The 23,606-nt window shown below is 42.7% G+C and overlaps 1 protein-coding gene across 4 annotated transcripts in view; it reads left to right on the top strand.

Annotated features, from left to right (window-relative positions):
* Positions 1 to 23,261, top strand: part of ST3GAL1 (ST3 beta-galactoside alpha-2,3-sialyltransferase 1) — a 54,180-nt gene extending 30,919 nt beyond the window's left edge. For all 4 annotated transcript variants that reach the window (XM_087706670.1, XM_087706672.1, XM_087706673.1 and 1 more), the window contains 4 exons: positions 2,474 to 2,653; positions 10,356 to 10,401; positions 16,276 to 16,395; positions 19,785 to 23,261. In XM_087706670.1, coding sequence (XP_087562796.1) covers positions 2,474 to 2,653; positions 10,356 to 10,401; positions 16,276 to 16,395; positions 19,785 to 19,958 — 520 coding nt within the window. In that variant the 3' untranslated portion in view covers positions 19,959 to 23,261. The remainder of the gene's footprint in view (positions 1 to 2,473; positions 2,654 to 10,355; positions 10,402 to 16,275; positions 16,396 to 19,784) is intronic.
* Positions 23,262 to 23,606: the final 345 nt, after the last annotated feature.

The following is a 23,606-nucleotide window of genomic DNA, read 5'->3' on the forward strand; positions in this document are numbered from 1 at the left end:
CTAATCCTTACCTTAACCGTAATCGCGCTTCTGTCGGCGCTCTTTTGTCGGCGCGCCTTTGTGGGCGTGCTGTCAATGTCGCGGTTTTATCACCGCGATTTTGTCGGCGCGCTGTTGTCGGGCGCGCATTTGTTGGGTCACAGGCCCCATGGTGCCCAAAAAACAGCTTAATCAAGATCATGTGAAGTATTAGTACCACTTTAGAAAACCCTAGTAAACCACACCTGGAATACTGCAACCAATTTTGGTCACCATAGTAAAAAAAAAAAAAGAGATTCGACAATCACTTATCTGAAATGGTATAGGTTCTCCTGCTTGAACAAGGGGCTGGACTAGAAGACCTCCAAGGTCCCTTTCAACTCTATTCTGATTAATTAATTAAAATCTCCAAGGTCCCTGGCAGCTCTTTTCTGTTCTAACATAACACAATTGTTGCCAGTTCTTTTAAGCCATGGGAGCCATCCGTCTGTGCTGATTTTTTTTTAAAGTCTCATGGATACCTTTGAACTACTCCAAAATTTCAAAAAAAAAAAAAAGGTGAGCAAAGATCTCCCAAGTTTAGCCTTGCTCAGGTAGATTTGCACAGGCTGGTAAGTGTGGTATGCGGTAAGAAAATATTCTAGTCAAACAGCAAATTGAGCTCTTTCCATATCATTTGCCTAATCCCCAATGAACAATGTTCATTCTTCTCACCGAACCTCCTGCACAAGGAAGTCTGTCTTGCCTCTTGTTCTCCTTTTACTTGAACCAAGGTATGGCTGCTTGCAGGAAATGATGTTGTTTAACCACAGCTTCAGATAAGAGTCACATCCTTGCCTTTCAGAGCAAGAGGGTTGCACAGACAGGTTGTCCTTGACGTACAATCATTTGTTTAGTGACTGTTCAAAGTGACAAGGGCATTGGAAAAAAAAGGGACTTTTGACTGTTGTCCATAATTATCACCTTTGGAAAGCATCCTCCTGATTTTATTTATTTACAGAAAACTAGCTGATCACCAAAGCGTTGCCCGGGTATATATAGACGTCGAAGGATTTGTCTGACAGGGAGCCATTGAGAGGGGACTTTCTTCCCCCTACTCCCATGCCCATCATCCCTGCCCTCTCCCTTCCCCCTCCCATGCACTCCTCTTTCTCGACTTGCCCAAAGTGTCCTGGTACTTTGCCCCAAATACATCAGGCGTGTATTTGATCGACTGGAGGGCACATGTCACAGCTGGCTGTCCAGAGGAAGCTGTGAAGGAACTGACATCACAAACAATCGCCACTTTAAGACGCCGTACTCGCTCTCCTTAACGGCCCAGGTGTTCCAGAGTTATGCTGGAACACACATACACACAGCGACACACACAGACATGCACACACACCAGGGGTATCTCCCCCCCCCCAGTATTTGTTTCCAGAGGGTAAGTCACCTCTGTACCAAGTTTGGTTGGAATTGCTCAAGGCACTTCAGAGTTATGCTGGAACATACATACCAACCATATTTTTCGCATTATAAGACGCACCGGAGTATAAGATGCACCAAGGTTTTGCAATTTTTTTAAAAAAAGATTTTACAATCTGCAAACCTCCCAAAAATGGCCCTTTTGTTTTCCAAAAAAAGAGGAGGCTTGTAGAGTGCTCGGGGGTGGGACAAACAAAAAACAGACTGTTTTTTGCAAAAACGGGCCCGTTTTGTGCCAAAAAAAAGGGCATGGGTAGCCTTTAGGAAGCTTATAGAGTGCTCCTGGGGGCTGGGTGAGGGGCAAAATTGAGCAAAAAATGCCCTGTTTTTTGCTCATTTCTGCCCTCCCCAGCCCCCAGGAGCTCTCTGAAAGCCTCCTACAAGCTATGCATGGCCATTTTGGTGAAGGGGGCGGGGTTTTGGGAGGCAAAAAATGCTGTATTCAGTGTATAAGATGCACCCAGATTTTAAGCCTCTTTTTTAAGAGAAAAAGGTCCGTCTTATACTCCGAAAAATACGGTATGTACATACATACATACATCCATAAGAGCCAAGGTGGCGCAGTGGTTAAATGCAGCACTGCAGGCTACTGCTAGATCAGCAGGTCAGCGGTTCAAATCTCACCGGCTCAGGGTTGACTCAGCCTTCCATCCTTCCGAGGTGGGTAAAATGAGGACCCAGATTGTTGGGGGCAATATGCTGACTCTCTGTAAACCGCTTAGAGAGGCCTGAAAGGCCTATGAAGCGGTATATAAGTCTAACTGCTATTGCTATATTGCTATTGCTATATTACATACATACATGCCAAACTGCAGTCAGGTGAAGTAGCCTGCACTACTGCACTCTAACCACTGCACCATCTCAGCTCTTCTATGGGGCAAAATTCACTGAACAACTGTCTTAGCAACCAGAAACTTTGGTCTTAAGTCGAGGGCTACCTCTATAGCCCAAATATGAACGTTCCTCTTCTCGTTGACTAATCCTTCTCCTCATTCCTCTCCTTTTTATTTTCTCCTCTTTCTGCCTGAAGAATGAACAAAGCCCCAACGAAGGGCTTCGAGTCGGACGTCGGCAGCAAGACAACTCATCACTTTGTCTACCCGGAAAGCTATCGAGAACTAGGGGAGACGGTCAGCATGATTCTCATCCCCTTCAAAGTCTTGGACCTGCGTTGGGTCATCAGCGCCCTCACAAATGGCACCATCAATCAGTAAGTAGATCTGAGGAACAAGAAGACTTGGCCAGTCCAAGAACTTGATTCTTCTTCACGTTGAGTTTTTCTTCCCCTTCAGGCACTTCATACGTAAGATGGCAATACTAAAAAAAAAAAAATGGGGGGAAAAAGGGAAAGAAAATCGATGGAAAGCTGAAGTAGGGAATTCTAAAGATTGGGGAAATGAATATGCAGTGCAGGAGGTCCTTGATTTACAGTAATTTGTTTAGTGTCCATTGAAATTTACAATGGAAAAAATTAGCACTTCACCAGTGATGGGTTTCAAAAAAAATTTGAACCTACTATGTGGGTGTGGCCTCCTTTGTGGGAGTGGCTTGCTGGTCATGTGACCTGGTGGAAGTGGCTTGCCAGCCATGTGTTCTCTCTCTCTCTCTCTCTCTCTCTCTCTCTCTCTCTCTCTCTCTCTCTCTCTCTCCTTCCTTTTGTGTCTCTGTCCCTTTTTCCTTTTTTCTTTCATCTCTCTCTCACTTTTTCTTTCTTTTTTCTTTTTTCTTTTTTCTTTTTTCTTTCTTCCTTTCTTCCTTTTTTTCTCTTTCTCTCTCTGTGTGAGTCTCTCTCTCTTTCTCTCTCTCTCTCTCTCTCTCTCTCTCTCTCTGTGTGTGTGTGTGTGTGTGTCAGTGGTGGGTTTCAAAAAAAATTTGGAACCTCTTCTGTAGGTGTGGCCTGCTTTCCGGGTCCACTGGTGGAACCTCTTCTAACCGGTTCGGTAGATTTGACAAACCGGTTCTACCGAATAGGTGCGAACTGGTAGGAACCCACCTCTGCACTTCACATTGCTTTTACAGCCCTCTCTAAGCCCTACCAGTGTGCTTTTCTGTCGAGAGAGTTCGCTTCCCATTTTCCAATTTAAAAAAAATTAATCAAAAACTTAATCCCTATTTTCTGGCTTCATTGTTTAATGTCTCCAAGAATTCCTCCTTCAGTCTGACTTTATTATTTTGTGCTCTCTTTTTTGGAGAGCTGGGAATATGTCCAGAAAGTTTGCCCGGTCTTGGTTACTTTGTCTGAATTTTTTTGAACGTTGTTTCACCAGATGATGTCTTAGGGATTCCAACTCAAATGACGTTTCATTAAGCATAATCTTTGCATTCATTAAACCTCGGCTTCAGAATGACTTTCTCTTCAAATTCAAACATCTCCTCCATCACCATAGTGGAGCAGCAGATGTGAACCAATTTAATTTCATTTTATGTTCAATTCATGTACCATCGTTCTAGATCAAACCTCCCAGGGTAGCCCATGTCACAACTGAAAACAGATGTGGTGGCTTAAACAATATTCATAATTGGAAAAATATAAGCCACCTTCTAAATGAGCTTATAGGGCATTTAGAAAACAATATGTTCAGAGGAGACAGCATCATGTTACTTCATCCTCATCAACCTAGAATTCTCCAGCTTTCCTGAGATGGACAATCACGTGTGTTCCAGCTACCTACAAGCCTAGTTAACCAGAAGATGACCTGGTAGATTTAAGAGAAGAAGAAAAGGCCAGTTAGTGTCGTTCACTAACTAATGTCCTTCTAGTGTCCTTCAACAAAATCCTACTTACAGAAGACAATCTTGCTACCCTTGGCCTCCAAAGTAAAACAAGTTACTATAGTTATGATAAATGGAAGAGCTCAGACTAACTAGATCTTGTGGAAGTTGGATTTGTTACCGTGCATTGATGATAACCCAAAAAGTACTGACTTATATACAGTAGCTGAAAAATGTAGGTGTCTCTTCAGCCTTCTTTTGAGAGCCAGCATACTCATCACCAAATCTTCCAAGGAATATCCCAAGCAGATAGCCAAATCTCAAAGTTGGAAGATGCTGGATTATTCCAATGCATCTCATTGGCCCAGTGTTCTGATGGTAGACAATTGGATACCCTAAGCCATCAAAAGAAAACCCATATCTTCTGCATATGGGTGCCTAGATAGCTTCTGTACCTGGACTTTTGTTTAGAATGGAATGGAATGGAATAGAATAGAATAGAATAAAATAGAATTGGAAGGGACCTTGGAGGTCTCCTAGTCCTATCCCCAATTTAGGCAGGAAACTCTACACCACTTCAGACAAATGGTTATCCAATCTCTTCTTAAAAACTTCCAGTGTTAGAGCGTTCACAACTTCTGGAGGCAAGTTATTCCACTGATTAATTGTTTTCTTGCAGACATTTCATCATGCTAGCACTGATGATGTTACCTAGTTTGGTAATGAAACGTCTGCAAGAAAACCACCAAACGTAGAGAGCACCCAAGGACCCTGCCTGTCATGCTATCTAAGCAAAAGTTCAACCCTGAGCTACAAATATTCTGTTCTAACAGTATGACAGGCGCTTGTTGTTGTTGTTAGTTGCGATGTCATGTCCAACTCTTTGCGACCCCATGGACAATGTTCCTCCAGTCCCATTTGTCTTCTAGCAACCTCTGGAGTGCATTTAAGCTCACACCGACTGCTTCGGTGACTCCATCCAGCCACCTCAGTCTCTGCCGTCCCCTTCTTCTTTTGCCCTCCATCTTTCCCAGCATTGGGCTCTTCTCCAGTGAGACCTTCCTTCTCATTAGGGTCCACAGTGTTTGAGTTTCCTCTTCAGGATCTGGCCTTCTAAAGAGCAGTCAGGATTGATCTCCTCTAAGACTGACCGGTTTGATCGCCTTGCAATCCAAGGGACTCACAGGAATCTTCTCCAGCATCATAGTTCAGCTAGCCAATGTCGACTGTCGACCCCCCCGGGGGAGGGCCTTCTCTGTGGCTGCTCCAGCCCTCTGGAACGATCTCCCCGTGGAGATTCGGACCCTCACCACCCTGCAGTCTTTCCGCAAAGCCGTCAAGACCTGGCTGTTCCGGCAGGCCTGGGACTGATGAGTTCCCAGCCCCACTTGAATTGTTGTGATTGTTGTGGACCTTTTAATCTGTTTCTTGTATCTTGTTTTTTGTCTTGTTCATTTTTTTGGATCTCCCCCTTCCCCACTTGTTTGTTAGCCGCCCTGAGTCCCTCGGGAATAGGGCAGCATACAAGTATAATAAACAACATAAACAACAACAGTTCAAAGGCCTCAATTCTTTGGCACTCAGCCTTCCTTATGCTCCAACTTTCACAGCCATACATTGCAACTGGGAAAACCATAACCAAGTGCTTGTTAAACACACCTTGAAGATTTTTCAAAGGTTTCTACTCTAATGACCACTGCTGCCTTTTCGACTTTTCAAAAATCAGAAGTTGAACTGAGAAAGCAAAACATTTTCAAGGGAATAATACTGGTCAGCCTTCTCTTATTGTTCTGTCCTTGGTCAGAGGACACTGTTAATAATATCTAACCAAATTAAATGAAGAAAATTCCCCTTTCAAGCTATCTTATATGAATAGTCATTCCCATGGTCTTCATAAGTTCTGCGTTGCATGAAAATATTTTTTTTTCTTGTGATTTCCCTTGAATATCTTCCACTCTCCGTAATGCTAAGAAGCTAAGCTAGGACAGCCGTTAGCTTAATGTCAACACTGGGAAATAAATGTTTAACAGATTTGATATTAAAACCACACAATCTTGATGGGAACAATGGAATCACAGCAGTTCTTCCTTGTTGTCCAGGAAACACTTTTGTATCATGCACAACATGATATTAATATGTATTGGAGTTTGTATTTCATCTACTCAACAAAAGGGCATTTCAGGGCAAGGATCTCATGATCTAAATTTTCTAAGAGAAGATTTATTTATTTTTCTTTGTGAGTGTCAGCGTTTGTTGCAGAAATCAAATCCAGAAAGCACACACAGGTAACTAAGGATTCCTTAGCTTCTCTTTATATACAATATAGCACATAAGTAAATATACAATACCAACAAGTGGTTCTTCAGTTTCAAATCAGAGCAGCAGACCAGTTTAGTTCTCAGCACAGACTCAGAGCAACATAGGTAAGCCACGCCCAGGCTCCAAGCCATCTGGTATGGCTCTCAGTCACCAAATAATTCCCATTGGATGACCTTGTTACCATGTCTCTGACAGTCATGAATTCTCTGACTGTAATATCCAAAAACTGTGTTTTCGAGACAGTGTGAAACTCATGTGTTTCAATTTGTGTAAAAGATTTCACAAGCTGCAAAGTTTTCAAAGTTTGCAAAGTCCGTATCTCCTGACCAAACAAGGAAATATCATGTCCTCGCCTCCCATTGCTTGTTCTTGTATTATATATTCAAAATCCATTGACAAACCACCTTTAGCCATTTTTTTCCTATTACTCTCTTTGTCTATTGTTTATTTATTTATTTCCAACGTTAAAATACAGAGTAAAAGAGGAATAAAGAATTATAATACAAAAACAGATACAAACCAAAAAAGTGTCTAAAAGAAAATATGAAGCATACAGAGAAAAAGTCTCCTCCAGTTGAACATTGACACATTTATTTCCACAACAAGAATTAATCCCCCTCTTGTAGAACAAGTCACCAATCGATAAATGCCTACCTCTATATTTATATAATCGCTATATATACCCTAGAAAAAAATTGCAATTGTAGGAAACGGTTCCACCACAAAACCGCGCTCGACTAAAACTGCGTCCGACTAAACCGCGTAGCTGACGTCATCAACTGGGCGACAACAGCGCGGAGACAGAAGCACGCTGTAAACCCTAAACCTAAAATTAACCCCTAAACCTAAACCTAACCCCCCTAAACCTAACCCTAAACCTAACCCTTAACCTAACCCTAACCCTAAACCTAACCCTAACCCTTAACCTAACCCTAAACCTAACCCTAAAGCTAACCCTTACCTTAAGTTGAATCAGCTTGCTTTCAAAGCGCTATTTAAAGCGCCCTTCTTTCTCCGCGCTGGCTGTTGTCGCCCTGTTGATGACATCAGCGATGCGGTTTAATCGGGCGCGGTTTAGTCGAGCGCAGTTTTGACGGGTCACGGTAGAAAACTATTATCAGTCAAGCAATTTGACTTAGATCGCAAGTATCTACTAAGTGAGTAAGTAAGTAAGTAAGTAAGTAAGTAAGTAAGTAAGTAAGTATCTACTAGGAAAAAAAACAAGCAATCCCAACCCAAAAAATTGCCAATTGTTCCTAAATTAATCTTAAAAATTGCTTAGACTACATTGTTTATATCGGTTCCGCCACAGATATTTTAGACATTCATGCAGTAAATTGTTGCTTGAAATCGAAACAAATCTCTCTTTTTATCACAGCTTATGAGAAGGCTCAGAACTCACATATTTTCCTGGGCCTTTTTAGTGTTACTGTCTGCAACTTTTGTGTTTATGTATGTTAGGTTTATTGCTACTTTTATAGCTGTTTTATGGTATCTTGTAATCTAGCCAAAATCACTAAGGGAATGTGTGTGCAGAGGATAACTTTTCTTTCTCTCTTTTTTATATATGTTTTATTTGCAGTTTTCTTTTAACAACCAATATATTTTTGGACAGAGTGATGACTGGGTCAATACATTTTTACACAACCCTAACAATGATATTATAGTTACATTATCAGTGTTCCAAATATCATCCAGAATTAAATCAGAGTCCAAGGCATAGCTTTCCTCAAAGTTCCAATTTATTAAGAGAGACATCTTGGCACATCTGTGGGAAACCCGAATGTGAAAGCTTCCTGGGATTCCCACCCAGTTGAAAGTTCATGATCTTGTCCGCACACCCACAAATCCATCACATGGTTCAATCTTCATCTGCCACGCTGGCATTTCCACCCATCTAGTTCCTGTCAGGTGCAGATGGGCGGAGACAAAGAATGACCTTGGGCTTCTAGAAAGGAATGTTTTATTTTGACAACAACACATTCTACTCCTTACTATTCCTCCTCCCAATTACCCACTAATGAAACAGCATAGTAAAATAAGAGAGGGAGTGTGGCAGGCCAAAGATCCTAAAAGGAATATGACTGCAGTCCTGACATACATATACATAGCTTTGTCTTCCAACTTCTAACTTAATAAACTCATTATAGGTACAACAAAAATTTTTATATATCAATTAAATAGTACTATTTTCCCAATTTATACTCCCCCCCCCCAACTTATTGAGGTGGTCTAGAGAGGGAGCTCTCACCTCATAATCAGGAGACTGTGAGTTCGATCCTAGGTAGAGGCAGATATTTCTCTCACTCTAGGCACAATGAGAATATATCTGCTGAACAAAACTCTGCATTGGTGACTGGAAGGGCATCCGGCCAGTTAACACTCTGCTAGCTTGATGTTTGATTGCCTAATTTTGCCTAGTAGGCGTATGTTTATATTCCTTGTAGAATAAACCATTATTTAAAAGCTACAGCTCTGTAGCTTACTGTATTTTGCTCCTGGGTTGTCTGAAAATAATCACACTTTACGCACTCTGACACTTCAACTCCCAGAATTCCCCGGCCAGCATGGTGTTGAATCCCAGACATCTTGGGGTTGAAGTCAAAATATCTTGACGTCGCCAAGGTTGAGCAACACTGCATTTGAGGCTGTATACTAGTATCTCCCATACTTCACCGTCCAAATTGGCCACGTTTCCTTGGCTGGATGGAGGGGAGGGTATCCCTCTTCCTCAATTTTGAGCCCCCTGTGTACGGAAGCTGCAGGGGCTGAAAAAGTGGTGTGTTGTAAGTTGGCCCCAAGATCGAAGAACTGTAAATCACTTTAAGAAAAGAACCCAAGGCAAAATAAGCTTCCAGGAATGGGATGAATGGCAAACTGGAATGGCCAAGATTTCATTTCAAAAACAAGGAAAGGATTAGTTGCCTTTTAAAGAAAGGATTAGCTTCCTTTTAAAGGAGAGCAGCGCAGATATGGGAGAGCTACAGCTAAGCCAGAATGGAAAGGACACATCTGTGAAAGGGAACACATAATGAATTCGCCGGCTGGGAATTATAGGCGTTGTAGTTGAAGGGGTTGGAGATAGAAACTGCAGGTAGATGCATACAGGTATAAACAACCAATCCGTGCTCACCCTAAGATTTTGTTCCTCTTGTGTGTAGTTGTTGGGTGGTTGGGAGTCAAATTCACTGTAGAGATAAGTCCTCAACTTAAGGTCAAGGTTCTTCTTGCACATGTATGTGTTAGTCGTTTCCAACTCTAGGGGGCAGTGCTCATCTCTGTTTCGAAAGCCGAAGAGCCAGCACTCTCCAAAGACGTCTCCATGGTCATGTGGCTGGCATGACTAAATGCCGAAAGCGCATGGAACACTGTTACCTTCTTGAATTATTACATGCTTTCAAACTGCTAGGTTGGCAGAAGCAGGGACAAGTAACGGGAGCTCACTCTGTTAAATGGCGCTAGGAATCAAACCGCCAAACTGCCGACCTTTCTGATCAACAAGCTCAGTGTCTTAGCCACTGAGCCACCGCATCCTTAGTCCTCAACTTATGACCATTCGGTTTAAGCAACCCCCACTCTCTGAGGCCCACCATGCTCCACATAATGACTGCAACAGGAGAGCTGGAATTACATGGCTGCCTTGCTTAAAAACATCAACCACTTCACTTAATGACTATAATTCTGGGCTCAGTTTTGACGATAGGCCGAGGGCTACCTGCATTTTTCAAATTCATGTTCTACCTTTGATTTGGTTCCCTATTTGTAGGCAGCCTTGTTGCAGTACTAAATTTAGAATTAACCGTGCTTTTTTTATTCCAAAGTATGACGTTGTGAGCTTTTGTCTGATTAGACTATATTTCTTTTTCTTTTCTTTTTGACAGCACATATATTCCTGTTCCTCGTAAGATCAAAGCCGACAAAGACAAGGTGAGTTATGGCTACAGTCAATCCAGGACTTTTTTTCTCTCTCTATGGGGAAAGAGCAAAGCCAGATAACCATCTACTGCAATGCGCTCTACATGGGGCAGCCCTTGAAGAGCATTCAGAGACTTCAACTTGTCCAGAATGCGGCCACGCGAGCGATTGTGGGTGTACCTCGATACACCCACATTACACCTATCCTCCGTGAGCTGCACTGGCTTCCAATCGGTCTCCGGATACGCTTCAAGGTGCTAGTTATTACTTATAAAGCCCTTCATGGTATTGGACCTGGGTACTTGAGAGACCGCCTGCTGCCAATTGTCTCCCAAAGACCCATTAGATCGCACAGGGTCGGCCTCCTCCGGGTTCCATCCACCAGCCAATGCCATCTGGCTACGACCCAGGGGAGGGCCTTCTCTGTTGCAGCTCCGGCCCTTTGGAACGAACTCCCCGTGGAGATTCGGACCCTCACCTCTCTCCCTGCTTTCCGAAAAGCCGTTAAAACCTGGCTGTGTCGGCAGGCCTGGGGTTGATGAGCTCCCTTCCCCTCTCGACAGGTGTGGTTGTTGGTCATTTTAAATGTCTGTTTTTGTACTTGTATGTTCCCCTTCCCGTTTAAGTTGTTCGCCGCCCTGAGTCCCTTTTAGAGAATAGGGCGGCATATAAATAAAATAAAACTTAAACTTAAACTTAAATCTAAACCAGAGATGGGGAACGATGGTCCCTTTAGGACTTCTGGACCTCAACTCCCAGGAGTCCACAATTCATAAAAGGGGCCCATCGTTCCCCATCCCTGATCTAAACCATGATTCAGAAGATGATGCGTTTCCTTTATTCCATATCCACATTCCAGGCATTTGGTCCCATTTCCACATTTCAGTTAAATGTGGTGCTTCCAGTTTTGTTCAAACCACAATTAGTGATTAAATCTGGGTCATTCCCTCCAAGCTAAATTGTTTCTTGCGGAGATAGGCCTCACCATACAACCATGAACTGAGCCCAGGCCAATCATTAAGCAGGTCATCCCACAACAGACCGGATTTGACTACTTTTTGTGGCGGTCATTAAAAATGAATGCCAAAGTTGTTAAATGAACACATTGTCCACAATGGGCTGCTGTTGTTGTTTTTGCCGGAAACCGGAAGTGAACAACAGTTTCCCGGTGGTGGGGGATTGGGGGGGGGTGGACGACACACATACATTTTGGTCATGTGACCACAAAAAACTGCAAATGGCTGCAAATGTGGGTTTCCAAGCACCGAAAGTGGGGCACAGTGGCCAGAATTTCAAATCTGAAGTGTAAATACCTTTCTTGAACCTGTAACCTTGTTAAGGTAATGATGATTTAATAGCTTCTGTAAGGCTGTAAACCGAGATGATGAAATGAGAATGAGTCAGTAGGGTTACTGCCACTTTAAGAAGCTATCTATATAAGAGAGGCCATGTGAAGATGTCTCTCTCTCCCCATGTGTGCTTCCGAGTTGTAGTTGAAGATTGATTGATTGCCTGGTTTTGTCTAGTACCTGTATGTATGTATGCATGTATGTATGTGTGTGTGTGTATGTATGCATGCATGCATGTATATGCCTTGTAGATAAACCACTGTTTGAAAGACAAAGCCTCTGTGTACTGTATTTTACTCCTGGGTTATCTCAAAATAGTAGTCACACTGTGCACACTCTGACAAGTATCTTCTGATCTGATGCAACAACTGTACAGTGGATAACACAACACAATGAAACAGACTTTTAAAAAAGAGGAAAATCCTTGTTCCTCTGCACACCCAGACACTTTGTTCATACAAAGGAGAGCTGCCTGGAAACTCATTTGCTTCAAAATCTAAGAAAGATAAAGGTGATGTGTTTGGCAGAAGAAGACCAGGTTAGTAAATAAAACATGTTTTGAATTACACAGAAGCCCTCGCTGTGTAACTTTTGCTTGTTGCCGTTTAATAGGTTCAGATATTCAAACAAGCTTCAGCGTAACAGATACATAACAGGATGTCCTTGGCTGCATACATTAAACCACAAATTGGTCTGTCTTTCTTCATATATATATATATATATATATATATATTTAATCGAGCCTAAGAGGCAATACAGCACAGGCTTGATTCCCAGTAAGGGTATGGCTAGCTGATGAGAGCTAAATAGCTTGAAATAGATCTATACTAGTCTCCCTTTATTTATTTATCAGCACACATATAACATACATACATACATACATACATACATACATACATACATACATACATACATATATATATAGTTTTTCTTAGCACCATACATACTTCCTGCACAGTGTATTGACTGGGTCAATATCCTTTTTACACAACACTAACAATAATCATACAATTAAATATACGTCGTCCTAATCTTCCAAAGGAGATGCAAGCAATTGTTTTAGTTTTGCATGGCTTCTGTCTACAGACGACAAACAAATAAAGGAGATTTCAAAGTATTTCTAGCAGGACTACCAGATTGTGGAACAGCTTTCTTCCCTTGGCCCTCGGTCTGGTAAACTCCTAGGATTCCTTTTCCCCACCATGTACATAGAGACATCCGAACGAGACTGTGGGGTTTCTCCATGCATTAGAACCATGATGGCTAACTTATGGCATGCATGCCAAAGGGGGTACGGAGCGACCTCTCTGATGGCATGTGAGCCCTCGCCCCAGTTCAGTTCTGGCACACATCTACACGTGCCTCCCGCTGGCCACCTGGTCTTCAGGTCTCTGCCACACATGCGTGTGGGAGAGGTGCGTGCATGTGTGGGTGTGTAGGGCACACACCCATATGTGGGGCAGGACGTATGCACATGCATGGGTAAGGGTATGTGCAGGGGAGCACTTCATGCACGGTCTCCGTCACACATACATGTGGGAGGGGCGCATGGGTGTGGGGGGGCAGACACCCATGTGCGGGGCCCGGGGGTATGCACATGCGGGGGTAAGGGTATGTGCAGGGAGAGCACTTCATGCACAGGTCTCTGTCATGTATGCATGTGGGAGGGGCGCATGTGGGAGGGATGTCCATGCATGGGTGTGTGGGGCACACACCCATGTGCGGGGCAGGGCGTATGCACATGCGGGGATAAGGGTATGTGCGGGGGGAGCACTTCATGCACAGAAGGACAGGCTACATGAAGACACACACATACATGTGTGGGGGTGCATGTGCAGGGGGCGCACACACATTGTATTTTGGGGGTTCAGGCGTGCACGCTTTGTGTACACTCTGCAGAAAAGATTAGCCATCCCTGCCATATAATATATGTGGGTATATGCATAATTTTGTATTATTTATTTTGTCATGTTTATGTCGTGTATATTGGAGGTGGAGGCCCTCTGAGAGCTGCATGCAATGAAATTTCATTTTAATGTATGCCGATTTGTGTACATTCAAAGTGATTATAAAGTTATTCTAAACTCTTAAGTCTAAAGGAAACTGCTTAGAAGGAACACAACCGGTCTTTCTTGGGTTCTGACAATTATTCTTCAATTATGTTTGCAGCCTATGATCTGAATGAGTTAAATCAGGCTGCAAGATACTTTTTTAATCACCCTGTGTCCTACTCCTAGTAATTCCCATAGGAAGCACACATTGCATTCATCTATAAAATGGATTGTAATAAAAAAGTATGCTGTCTCCTAAGGGGAAGGTTTAGGTTTGCGCAGCATGCAATTTCAGGGACCACCTTCCCAAATAAACGGTGGCATCTGAATGTTTCAAACCCGACATTAATTTTGAAGAAAATTACAGGACAGACTTTTATTAAAAAACTTTCCCCAATAGAGGCAGGGATGGAGCAGAGAATTCAATTGCCAAGAAAGTGTTGTTGTGGCGCCACCTATAGGCAGCAGAGAGAACAGCCCAGTTGCCCCTTAAAACAAACTTGGGTCAAACTGGAAAATGAGACGCTTCCAAATTTCAGTTCTCCCCTAATTTTATCCTTGAGAATAAGTCAGATTGAAAAATATCCTGGGAGTTATGATCGCAGGGTTCTTTTTTTCACGGGGATAAAATTATGGAAGACCTTATAGATACCATCCAGAACTTCCAGAATAGAAACCCCAAAAGCAGGGATATAAATACAATCAATCGGGGTTGGTTGTTTTTTTTTGAAGCAAGCTGGCATCCAGTACAGGGCTGATATCTAGCATCTCCATTCTTTCCAAAAATGTGTCTTGGGCCCTAGAAAGATTTTCCTTTTGGGCATTCTCAGAAAATTAGAAGTGAATTCTGCTTCTGATTCTTCACCCAAATGACAAAATAACCTGTTGAATGAATGTTGTTTGATCTTAACTATATATTGTATTTTTATGTTATTGTACGTCTTCCCCTCCCATAAGTTGTTAGCCGCCCTGAGTCCCCTCAGGGAAAAGGGCGGCCTATAAATAAACGCAACTATAAACTATAAACTATAAACCTGAAGAGGTGCCAAAGGAAAGATGTGGCAGGAAACAATTTAGAGAATGACAAAATTGTCAACTTGGAAAGAACCACAAGGATCAGCTAACCCAGCCCTCTCCCTCCCCCCTCCCCCTCTCATGGATAGATATTGTAGATAGATAGATAGATAGATAGATAGATAGATAGATAGATAGATAGATAGATAGATAGATAGATAGATAGATAGATAGATGATAGATAGATAGATAGATAGATAGATAGATAGATAGATAGATAGATAGATAGATAGATGATAGATAGATAGATATGGAGATAGATAGATATGGAGATAGATAGATAGATGAGAAAGAGAGAGATAGGCAGACATGGATGATGGACAGAACCAGGAGCAACCCACCTCTGATCTGTAGCTTCGAAGAACAGGAATCTAAACTCTCTCTTTTCGGCTTGTAAATGTATAGCTTTCAAGGGCAGCCCCTTGTAGGGGACACACTGCAGTAAACTAAACAATAATCCTAGCTGGCTATTCTGATGGCTAGTTTGGGTTTGGGCCATCGGTGGCATCGCCTTCCAAAACCATGACTGGATTCTCTGTGCTTGAAAATTATTGGTTTTTTTAATTATTATTATGTTTATCATTCCTAGCTGATTATGCTGATGGACAGCTTGGATTTTGGCCATCGGTGGCTTCCCCTGCCAAAACCGTGCCTGGATTTTCTGTGCTTATAAATTATTGGTTTCTTAGAAACTCGGCTCTGTTGTTATGCTAAAATCCGAGATAGGGAAAGCTACCTGAGCAAGACTTTTCATACTACAGTGTTATTTTTTCCCCCTTTCTTTTTCAACATCCTACACAATCTACTTCTAGCCCTTGATGATAGGATATGTAAAATAAATACTGTTTTTCAAATCTGGGCCGTACTTGTTTCAAAAAAAGCATTGTATTTAAATGTCCTGCAACGACAGGCTTTTATTTAAGATCCTCAAAGTGAAAGGCGTTTCTTCAGTGTTCAGTTGTTGTTTGCTGAGGATGTACAAGACCGTGACCCGACAAATGCGCGAACGTCAAAAGCGCGCCGACAAAACCGCGGCGCTAAAACCGCGATGTCAAAAGCACACCGACAACAGCGCACCGACAAAAGCGCGCCGACAGTTAAGGTAAGGTTTAGGGTTAGGGTTAGGTTTAGGGTTTGGTTTAGGGTTAGGGTTACAGCGCGCTTCTGTCGGCGCGCTGTTGTCGGCGCGCTTCAGCGCTCATTCGTCGGCGCGGTTTTGTCACCACGGTTTTGTCACCGCGGTTTAGTCAGGTGCGCTTTTGTCATTCGCGCATTTGTGGTGGAACCTACAAGACTTGCCAATTGGGAGAGTACATGTTGTACATTCCTAGAATTTGTTGCAGGTTTTTTTTCCCATGCTGAATTATTTCCGAAACTAAACTAACAAGATTATGTTCTTTCATTCTGTGCAGATCATGGTTTATCATCCTAGTTTTATGAAATATGTTTATGACAACTGGCTCCAACATCACGGGAGGTATCCCTCAACCGGCTTCCTGTCCATTATCTTTGCAATTCACCTCTGTGATGAGGTAGGTGCCCTATTAAAAGACTACCTTCAGAAAAAGTGGGGGATCCTGGTTTGCATGGTAACCTGAATGGACTTGATAACCCAACCATTGTTCACATTCAGGTTCTTAGTCTTTATATTTTGTGGATTTGTTCTGTAATTCTGTCTCCAACCTCCTATATTCCTCCTCTGTCTTCTTTTGTGTTTGTCTGTTCTGTTTATTCCTTTTTCCTGAATATGTCATTACCACTCCTCTAATATATGATTTGCTGGTGTCGCACACATTCTGCAGTGATCTATCCTCCTTTCTGTTTTCCTTAAAGGAAAACAAATATTTCTTTTTCCATATATTGCGGGAATTCCTTTTCATTTAGTAAGCTATGCTTTGATGTCCATCCCATTCTTTTTCTCTGTCCTTTCCAAATCGTTGTTATTGGATTAGGATCTGCCCACATATTCGTTTCTATATCAATCTTGTGTGTTTTAACAGTTAATCCTGTTGTCATCCAAATCACATCTATTCTTGACCACGACATGTGCCTGTTTGAATAGAACGTATATTGCTTTTCTTTTGGGTATCTCCTTCTCCAGACATCTTGTAAACTTAATTCATCTATCATTGTGAAGAATGTTTTGGGGAGACCAGTGGTGGGTTTCAAATTTTTTTCGAACCTACTGTGTGGGTGTGGCTTACTTTGTGGGAGTGGCTTGCCGGCCATGTGACCTGGTGGGAGTGGCTTGCCGGCCATGTGTTCTCTCTCTCTCTCTCTCTCTCTCTCTCTCTCTCTCTCTCTCTCTCTCCTTCCTTTTGTCTCTCTGTCCCTTTTTCCTTTTTCTCCTTTCATCTCTCTCTCACGTTTTCTTTCTTTTTTCTTTTTTTATTTCTTTCTTTCTTCCTTTCTCTTTCTCTTTCTCTCTCTGTGTGAGTCTGTCTGTCAGTCTGTCTGTGTGTGTGTGTGTGTGTGTGTGTGTGTGTGTCAGTGGTGGGTTTCAAAAATTTTTGGAACCTCTTCTGTAGGTGTGGCCTGCTTTCCAGCTCCACTGGTGGAACCTCTTCTAACCAGTTCGGTAGATTTGACGAACCGGTTCTACCAAACTGGTGCGAACTGGTAGGAACCCACCTCTGGGGGTGACCCAACCATTGTTCATGTTGACCCTTAAATATCCCGAAGAAGAAAAACATTGGAAACTTTGGGAAAAGTGCAAAGAAGAGCAACGGAGATGATTAAAGGCCTGGAGACTAAAACATATGAAGAACGGTTGCAGGAGTTTAGAGAAAAGAAGGACTAGGGGGAGACATGATAGCAGAGTTCCAGTATTTGAGAGACTGCCACAAAGAGGAGGGGGGTCAATTTATTTTTCAAAGCATCAGAAAACAAGACGAGAAACAATGAATGGAAACTGGCCAAGGAGAGAAGCAACTTGGAATTGAAGATAAACTTCCTAACAATGAGAACATTTAACCAGTGGAACTGCATGCTTCCACAAGTTGTGGATGCTTCATGTCTGGAAGTCCCAAAGGTGTAGAAATTTTAGGTGTCTCTTGAAAAAAAGCACCTTCAGAACAACTATGACTGAGAATCTTCATAGATGTTCATGACTGGAGGTTTTTAAGAAGAAACTGGACAGTCACTTTTCTGAAATGGTACAGGAGCTTCTGCTTGAGAAGGCTGGACTAGAAGACCTCCAAGGTCTCTTCTAGCTCTATTCTTTTTTTTTAACTGATTGAATTATTCTTTTTCCATAAGATTATCTACATTTATTTTACATAAGGATAAACAGTTTCTTTTTACATCCATATAAACATTAATGTTTAGAATTTTCTAGCCGTTTACGTATATTTTTCATGTTTTAATTTTATGTATTTTATAATTATTGCTAAAGATTTTAATTACAACAGTAAAAACAAATACAAACTAAGCTCAGAGAAAGGAAAAATAAAAAGAATATTCTGATTCATATTCAGAAAGAAAAATATTTTAAAACAATGTTTTTCCCACCCATCCTGTTCCCATTCCTGTTATCCTAATGAAGCTATTCCTTATTTTCCGTGAATTCATCTCAAGTTCTGGCTTTATTTCAGCACTTTGCACCATCGCCTTCTTTAGACAGTGAAAATTGTACTTCAACAACGCCTTGAGGGTAGTAGGTGGCTAACCTGCTACTAAATCATGTTTTTCTCTCCCGGGGAGCCTACGTAATTTTGGAAAACAATATCTTCGGTTGCAAAGGAGGGGGGGGGCTAACATTGTCTTGTGGTTGCCATGGTTACTTCAGCAATACCTGCAAAGGTATTAATAGAGGGATAGAATCAAGTTCACGTGAAGTTTAGTACCGCTCTACAGAGCCTTAGTTAAGAGCACATTTGGAATATTTACACCCAGTTCTGGTCCCCACAATATAAAAAAGATGTTGAGACTCTGGAAAGAGTGCAGATAACAGCCGCAAAGAGGATTAGGAGACTGGAGGCTAAAGGATTACAATCATGGGAACAGGATGTGTGGAAAAACATTTTTCAAAGTGTTCTGGGTATTTAAGGGTCCACTTGGACGGTGGTTAGGTCATCGGGTCAATGCAAGTTGCAGGAATTGGGGTATTGTCTAATGCAGGGGTGTCCAAACTTGGGAACTTTAAGACTTGTGGACTTCAACTCCCAGAATTCCCCAGCCGGCTGGGGAATTCTGGGAGTTGAAGTCCACAAGTCTTAAAGTTCCCAAGTTTGGACACCCCTGGTCTAATGAAAAGAAGGATTAGGGGAGACATGATAGCAATGTTCCAGTATTTGAGGGGCTCCCTCAATATTTGAGGGGCTCCTACAAAGATGAGAGGGTCAAACTACTTTCCAAAGCACCAGAAACAACGGATGGAAACTAACCATGCAGAGAAGCAACCTGGAACTAAGGAAAAATTCCCTAGCGGTTAGAGCAATCAACCAATGGAGCAGCTTGCCTTCAGATATTGTGGGTGTGCCATCAGTGGAGGCTTTCAAAAGGAAACTGCACAACCCATTTGTCTGAAATGATATACTTGAGCAGGGAATTGGACTAGAAGGCCTCCAAGGTCCCTTAAAACTCTATTATTGTATGCTCTAAGATTGATAGAAATATTAGATATAAGGAAAATGAAATCCACTTAAGAACCAAACCTTGCAGAGTTCTTTTCCCCCCCATTATCCATTCTTTCTCCATAGGTAAAAGTCAGAAGGCTGTGAGTTCAATCCAAGGTAGAGGCAGATAGTTCTCTCTCTCTGGGCACACTGAGAATTTATCTGCTGAATAAAACTCCGCATTGGCGACAGGGAAAGGCATCCAGCCAGTAAACACTCAGCTCTATTCAATTGCCCAGATTCCACCCTGCTAGGGATTATGGGGTTATTCAAAGGAGATGATGATGATGATTCTTTCTCCATAGGTGGATCTCTACGGCTTTGGGGCAGACAGTAAAGGCAACTGGCACCACTATTGGGAGAACAATCCTTCTGCGGGAGCCTTTCGTCAAACTGGCGTCCATGATGGGGACTTTGAAGCCAACGTGACGCAAATCCTTGCCTCCGCGGCCAAAGTACGTCTCTTCAAGGGCAGATGACCCTGGCTGTCGAACAAGCGGTGATCTCTTGACGAGAAGGAAAGGCAAATGTTTTCAAATAAATGGAGTCTCGGAGTGGGCGGTCTGTCAGGTCCCAGCCGAGAAAGCTTCGGAGAACTGCAAGCTGCAATTAGCAGGCAGCTTTTGAAAGGCCCCCTCAAATATGGCTTCGGAGTTTTGACAGCGTAGGGGAAAAAAACGCCCAATTTGGAAAGGAATGTCCTTATTCGAGACTCTCCTCTTTGTAACCAATGTTTTGATTCCTTTTCCGTTCGTCAGGATGACTCGGTTTTCAGCGTCTACAAAAAAAAGAAGAAGCAGGGGAGGCAGAAGAGATCAGGGATTTGCAAACACCCTCTTGATTTCAAAATTACCTCAGAAAAAAGCTTTATTCCAATCACGGTCTTTTTTTTTAAAGGATCCTGACAAGGCCAAAAACAACCCTCTCTGGTTCTTCCTGGGGGGTGTGGGGGGGATGTACACGTGGGTTACAGCCTGCAAGCAAAAGCTTGCCGTGCCATGTTGTTTCGTGTTTCTTTTTTGGCTATTGAAACGAAACACCCTGTTTCCGGGTAATATTATTACTATCGTTATTGAGTGTGGTTACAAGCCCAGGAGTAGGCCTCAAAGGAAATAATGCAAACGGAAGGTCAATATTTTTATTTACTTTCCTTTTTCTTTTTTTAAAATGGTTTGCCACAGCATGGCTCTCAATTCTCTTGCAAAGCAGATAAATGAATTAATGTTGCACTCAAACACACGCAAAGGACACGCACCAATGCAGTGCAAGATCTGGGCGCCGTAAATTTAGACAACTCCCCTTGAGGGCATCCAAGGTGATTTTTAAATTTCTGCATCGTTGGGAGTTTTGCAGCCCAGAACTTTGGCTTAACACACAAACACACAGACATAACACACCTGCCGTTGACATGTGCCTTTCGAAAACACCCATAATATAAAAGGAGTGTATTTGTTCTGTTGCCTCGGAGACTGAAAACTCAAGAATTCTACTTGTTCTATGAAAATAAGGGACAGAAAGTTTTAAAACCTGCTCGTTGCATCTTGTATGGCGCAGTGGTTAGAGCGCAGAACTGCAGGCTACTCCGGCAGACTGCGAGCTGCAGTTCAGCAGTTCAAATCTCACCAGCTCAAGGTTGACTCAGCCTTCCATCCTTCCAAGGTGGGTAAAATGAGGACCCGGATTGTTGGGGGCAACAGGCTAACTCTGTAAACCGCTTAGAGAGGGCTGTAAAAGCACTTTGAAGCGGTATATAAGTCTAAGTGCTGTTGCTACATATGGGTGTCTTTTGCCTTTTAGGGGGGGCAGAAGAAGGAAAGGAAAAGGAACCTTTTGGGGGGGAGGGTCTTATTTTCAAGAACAATTAGGAGAGGGGAAAATGAAAGATTTGTACTTCTATTTTTTACAGCTGTTGTAAATTTAAATATATATTTTAAAGTATCGAGAGTTAAAAATGCGGGAGGGGGGAGGGGAGGGATTGTCCCATCAGCATGAGAACAGCCAGCCATGGATCTGAGAAAAATGCAGTTTACCAGCAGAGTCTGTTCCATCCAAATTCCAGAAGGTCCATTTCGAGAGAGAGGAATTATTGCAAGAACTCCCATTAAAATCCATCAGAGCTCCGTTGACATATATAGGATCCTAACCACCAATAAAAGTCCAAATAACAAGAAGAATTCATCCACAGTCCACAGTTGCAAAAGCTACAGAACTTTTACAGAAAAGTTACAGGAGGAGGAATAATTCAATGCTCTAGAACCGTGATGGCAAACCTGTGGCATGCAGAGACCTCTGTGGGCACGCGAGCCATCGCCCCAGCTCAGCTGCACTGCGCATGTACGCACGCCTCCCCCCGGCCAGCTGATTTTTGGGTCTCTGCCATGCACGCGCGGGGGGCACATGCAGGAGATGTGCGTGCATGCATGGGGGGGTCAGGGGTTCATGTGCATATGTGCACACAGAGCATGGGCAGTGCAGTGCTCCCATCCCACTGTGGACTGTTTTTGGTTCCAGAAAGTTGCAGAATGACCTACTAGGCCCAAAATGGGATGCGGGAGGGGTCGCTCGTGCATGCGTGGGTGGGAGAGCAGGGTGGGTCATATGCACATGCACAGAGGGGCAGTCAGCGGAGGTGTCACACACGCATTGCATTTCGGCGCACGACACCAAAAAAGGTTAACTATCACTGCTCTAGAATGTGGAACTCAAACCTAAATAGATGGAGCCAACCAGCTCTTTGGATGGCCAATCCCAGAAGCCCATTGGGGGAGGCCCTGAAGAGATAACAGCATTGTGAAAATAGGAGATGGATGGATTATTATTATTACCTCATTTAGCTAGACACCCAACAATCTTCTTCTCTCACCTCTAGGACACAAACAACTTAGGATCAAGATGTGACTTTGCATGCCTTTTTCCTTGTGCATTGATCAATCTTTCCACCCCATGGAGCCCTGCTATTGGTTTTGGAATATTACGCACCATAGTGTAGCACAGGGGCCCCCCAAACCTGGCGACTTTAAGACTTGTGGACTTCAGCTCCCAGAATTCTCCAGCCAGCATAGCTATGCTGGCTGGAGAAATTCTGGGAGTTGAAGTCCACAAGTCTTAAAGTCGCCAAGTTTGAAGACCTCTGGTCTACTACTTCTAGTACCAAATTGAGGTCTAGAACATGGAACCGCTTCTTTTTACAAAAGCAGAAAAATAAAATTGAGATTGCAATGTAAACTTCCCTCCCTCCCTCCCTCCCTCCCTCCCTCCCAGAATTTCTTCACTGGTTGCAAGTCTGCTTATCTGGTTTGGAGGTTGTCTTCCTCCAAAGAAAACTGGCCCAAGCTATATTTTAAAATAGATTGTCCTGAGTACCGTAACGTTAAAGCCTTCATAAATTTTGTAGCACAGTTTTAAATCACGATTTCTTTAAATCATGTCCAAGAACGTTAAGTCCTCCTGAGACTGTATGGCTTCTGGAATGAAAATGAGCTTCTTTTTCTAGACTTTTCTAGACTCTGCAGGGGGTTTTCTCCCCCCCTTCTTTTAATGGTGACTTATTGATGTACAGGAAAAGGTGCTTCTACTTATCTCCATGAAGACTTGATGTGCCTCTTGAATTCTGCTGATCACACTTTGATAAAGGATTACAGCAGGCCAGGTAACGTCATCTTGCTCAGCTGGCACCCTTAAACTGTGTACCCCAAATGCTTCCATCAGGGGTTTTTGGGGGGAAGTTAACTTTTATGCTGTATTTTTCAACTACCAAACAGGAATAAAAGAATTGAGCTAAATGTTGTCAATAGTTTAAATGTGTTGAAGCATGTCTCCACAGTTTCCAACTGCAGGATTTGAGTTGTTCCGAAGGTTTATAAATCTATTTTATTTATCACTAGCCGATGACCTGGCATTGCCCGGGTATTTATTTATAAGGGGAAAATGTCTGGACCAACCATAATTTCTAGTGTTGGATTTTCCCTCTTACCAGAGGGAGCCCCCTTGTGAAGAACTGTGAAGCCATTACCATAGCAACTCCACTGTGTTGTACAGTAGAAACCATTTTACAGCAACACAATAGAAGCCTTTTTAAGGCACAACAGGATGTATCTTAACAGAACGCACACCATGAGCGGTTTTAG

The sequence above is a fragment of the Thamnophis sirtalis genome, unplaced genomic scaffold (assembly GCF_051295495.1).
Source record: "Thamnophis sirtalis isolate CommonGarterSnake01/CBP01778 unplaced genomic scaffold, rThaSir2_p1.2 scaffold_2, whole genome shotgun sequence".
In the NCBI taxonomy this organism is placed as follows: Eukaryota; Metazoa; Chordata; class Lepidosauria; order Squamata; family Natricidae; genus Thamnophis; species Thamnophis sirtalis.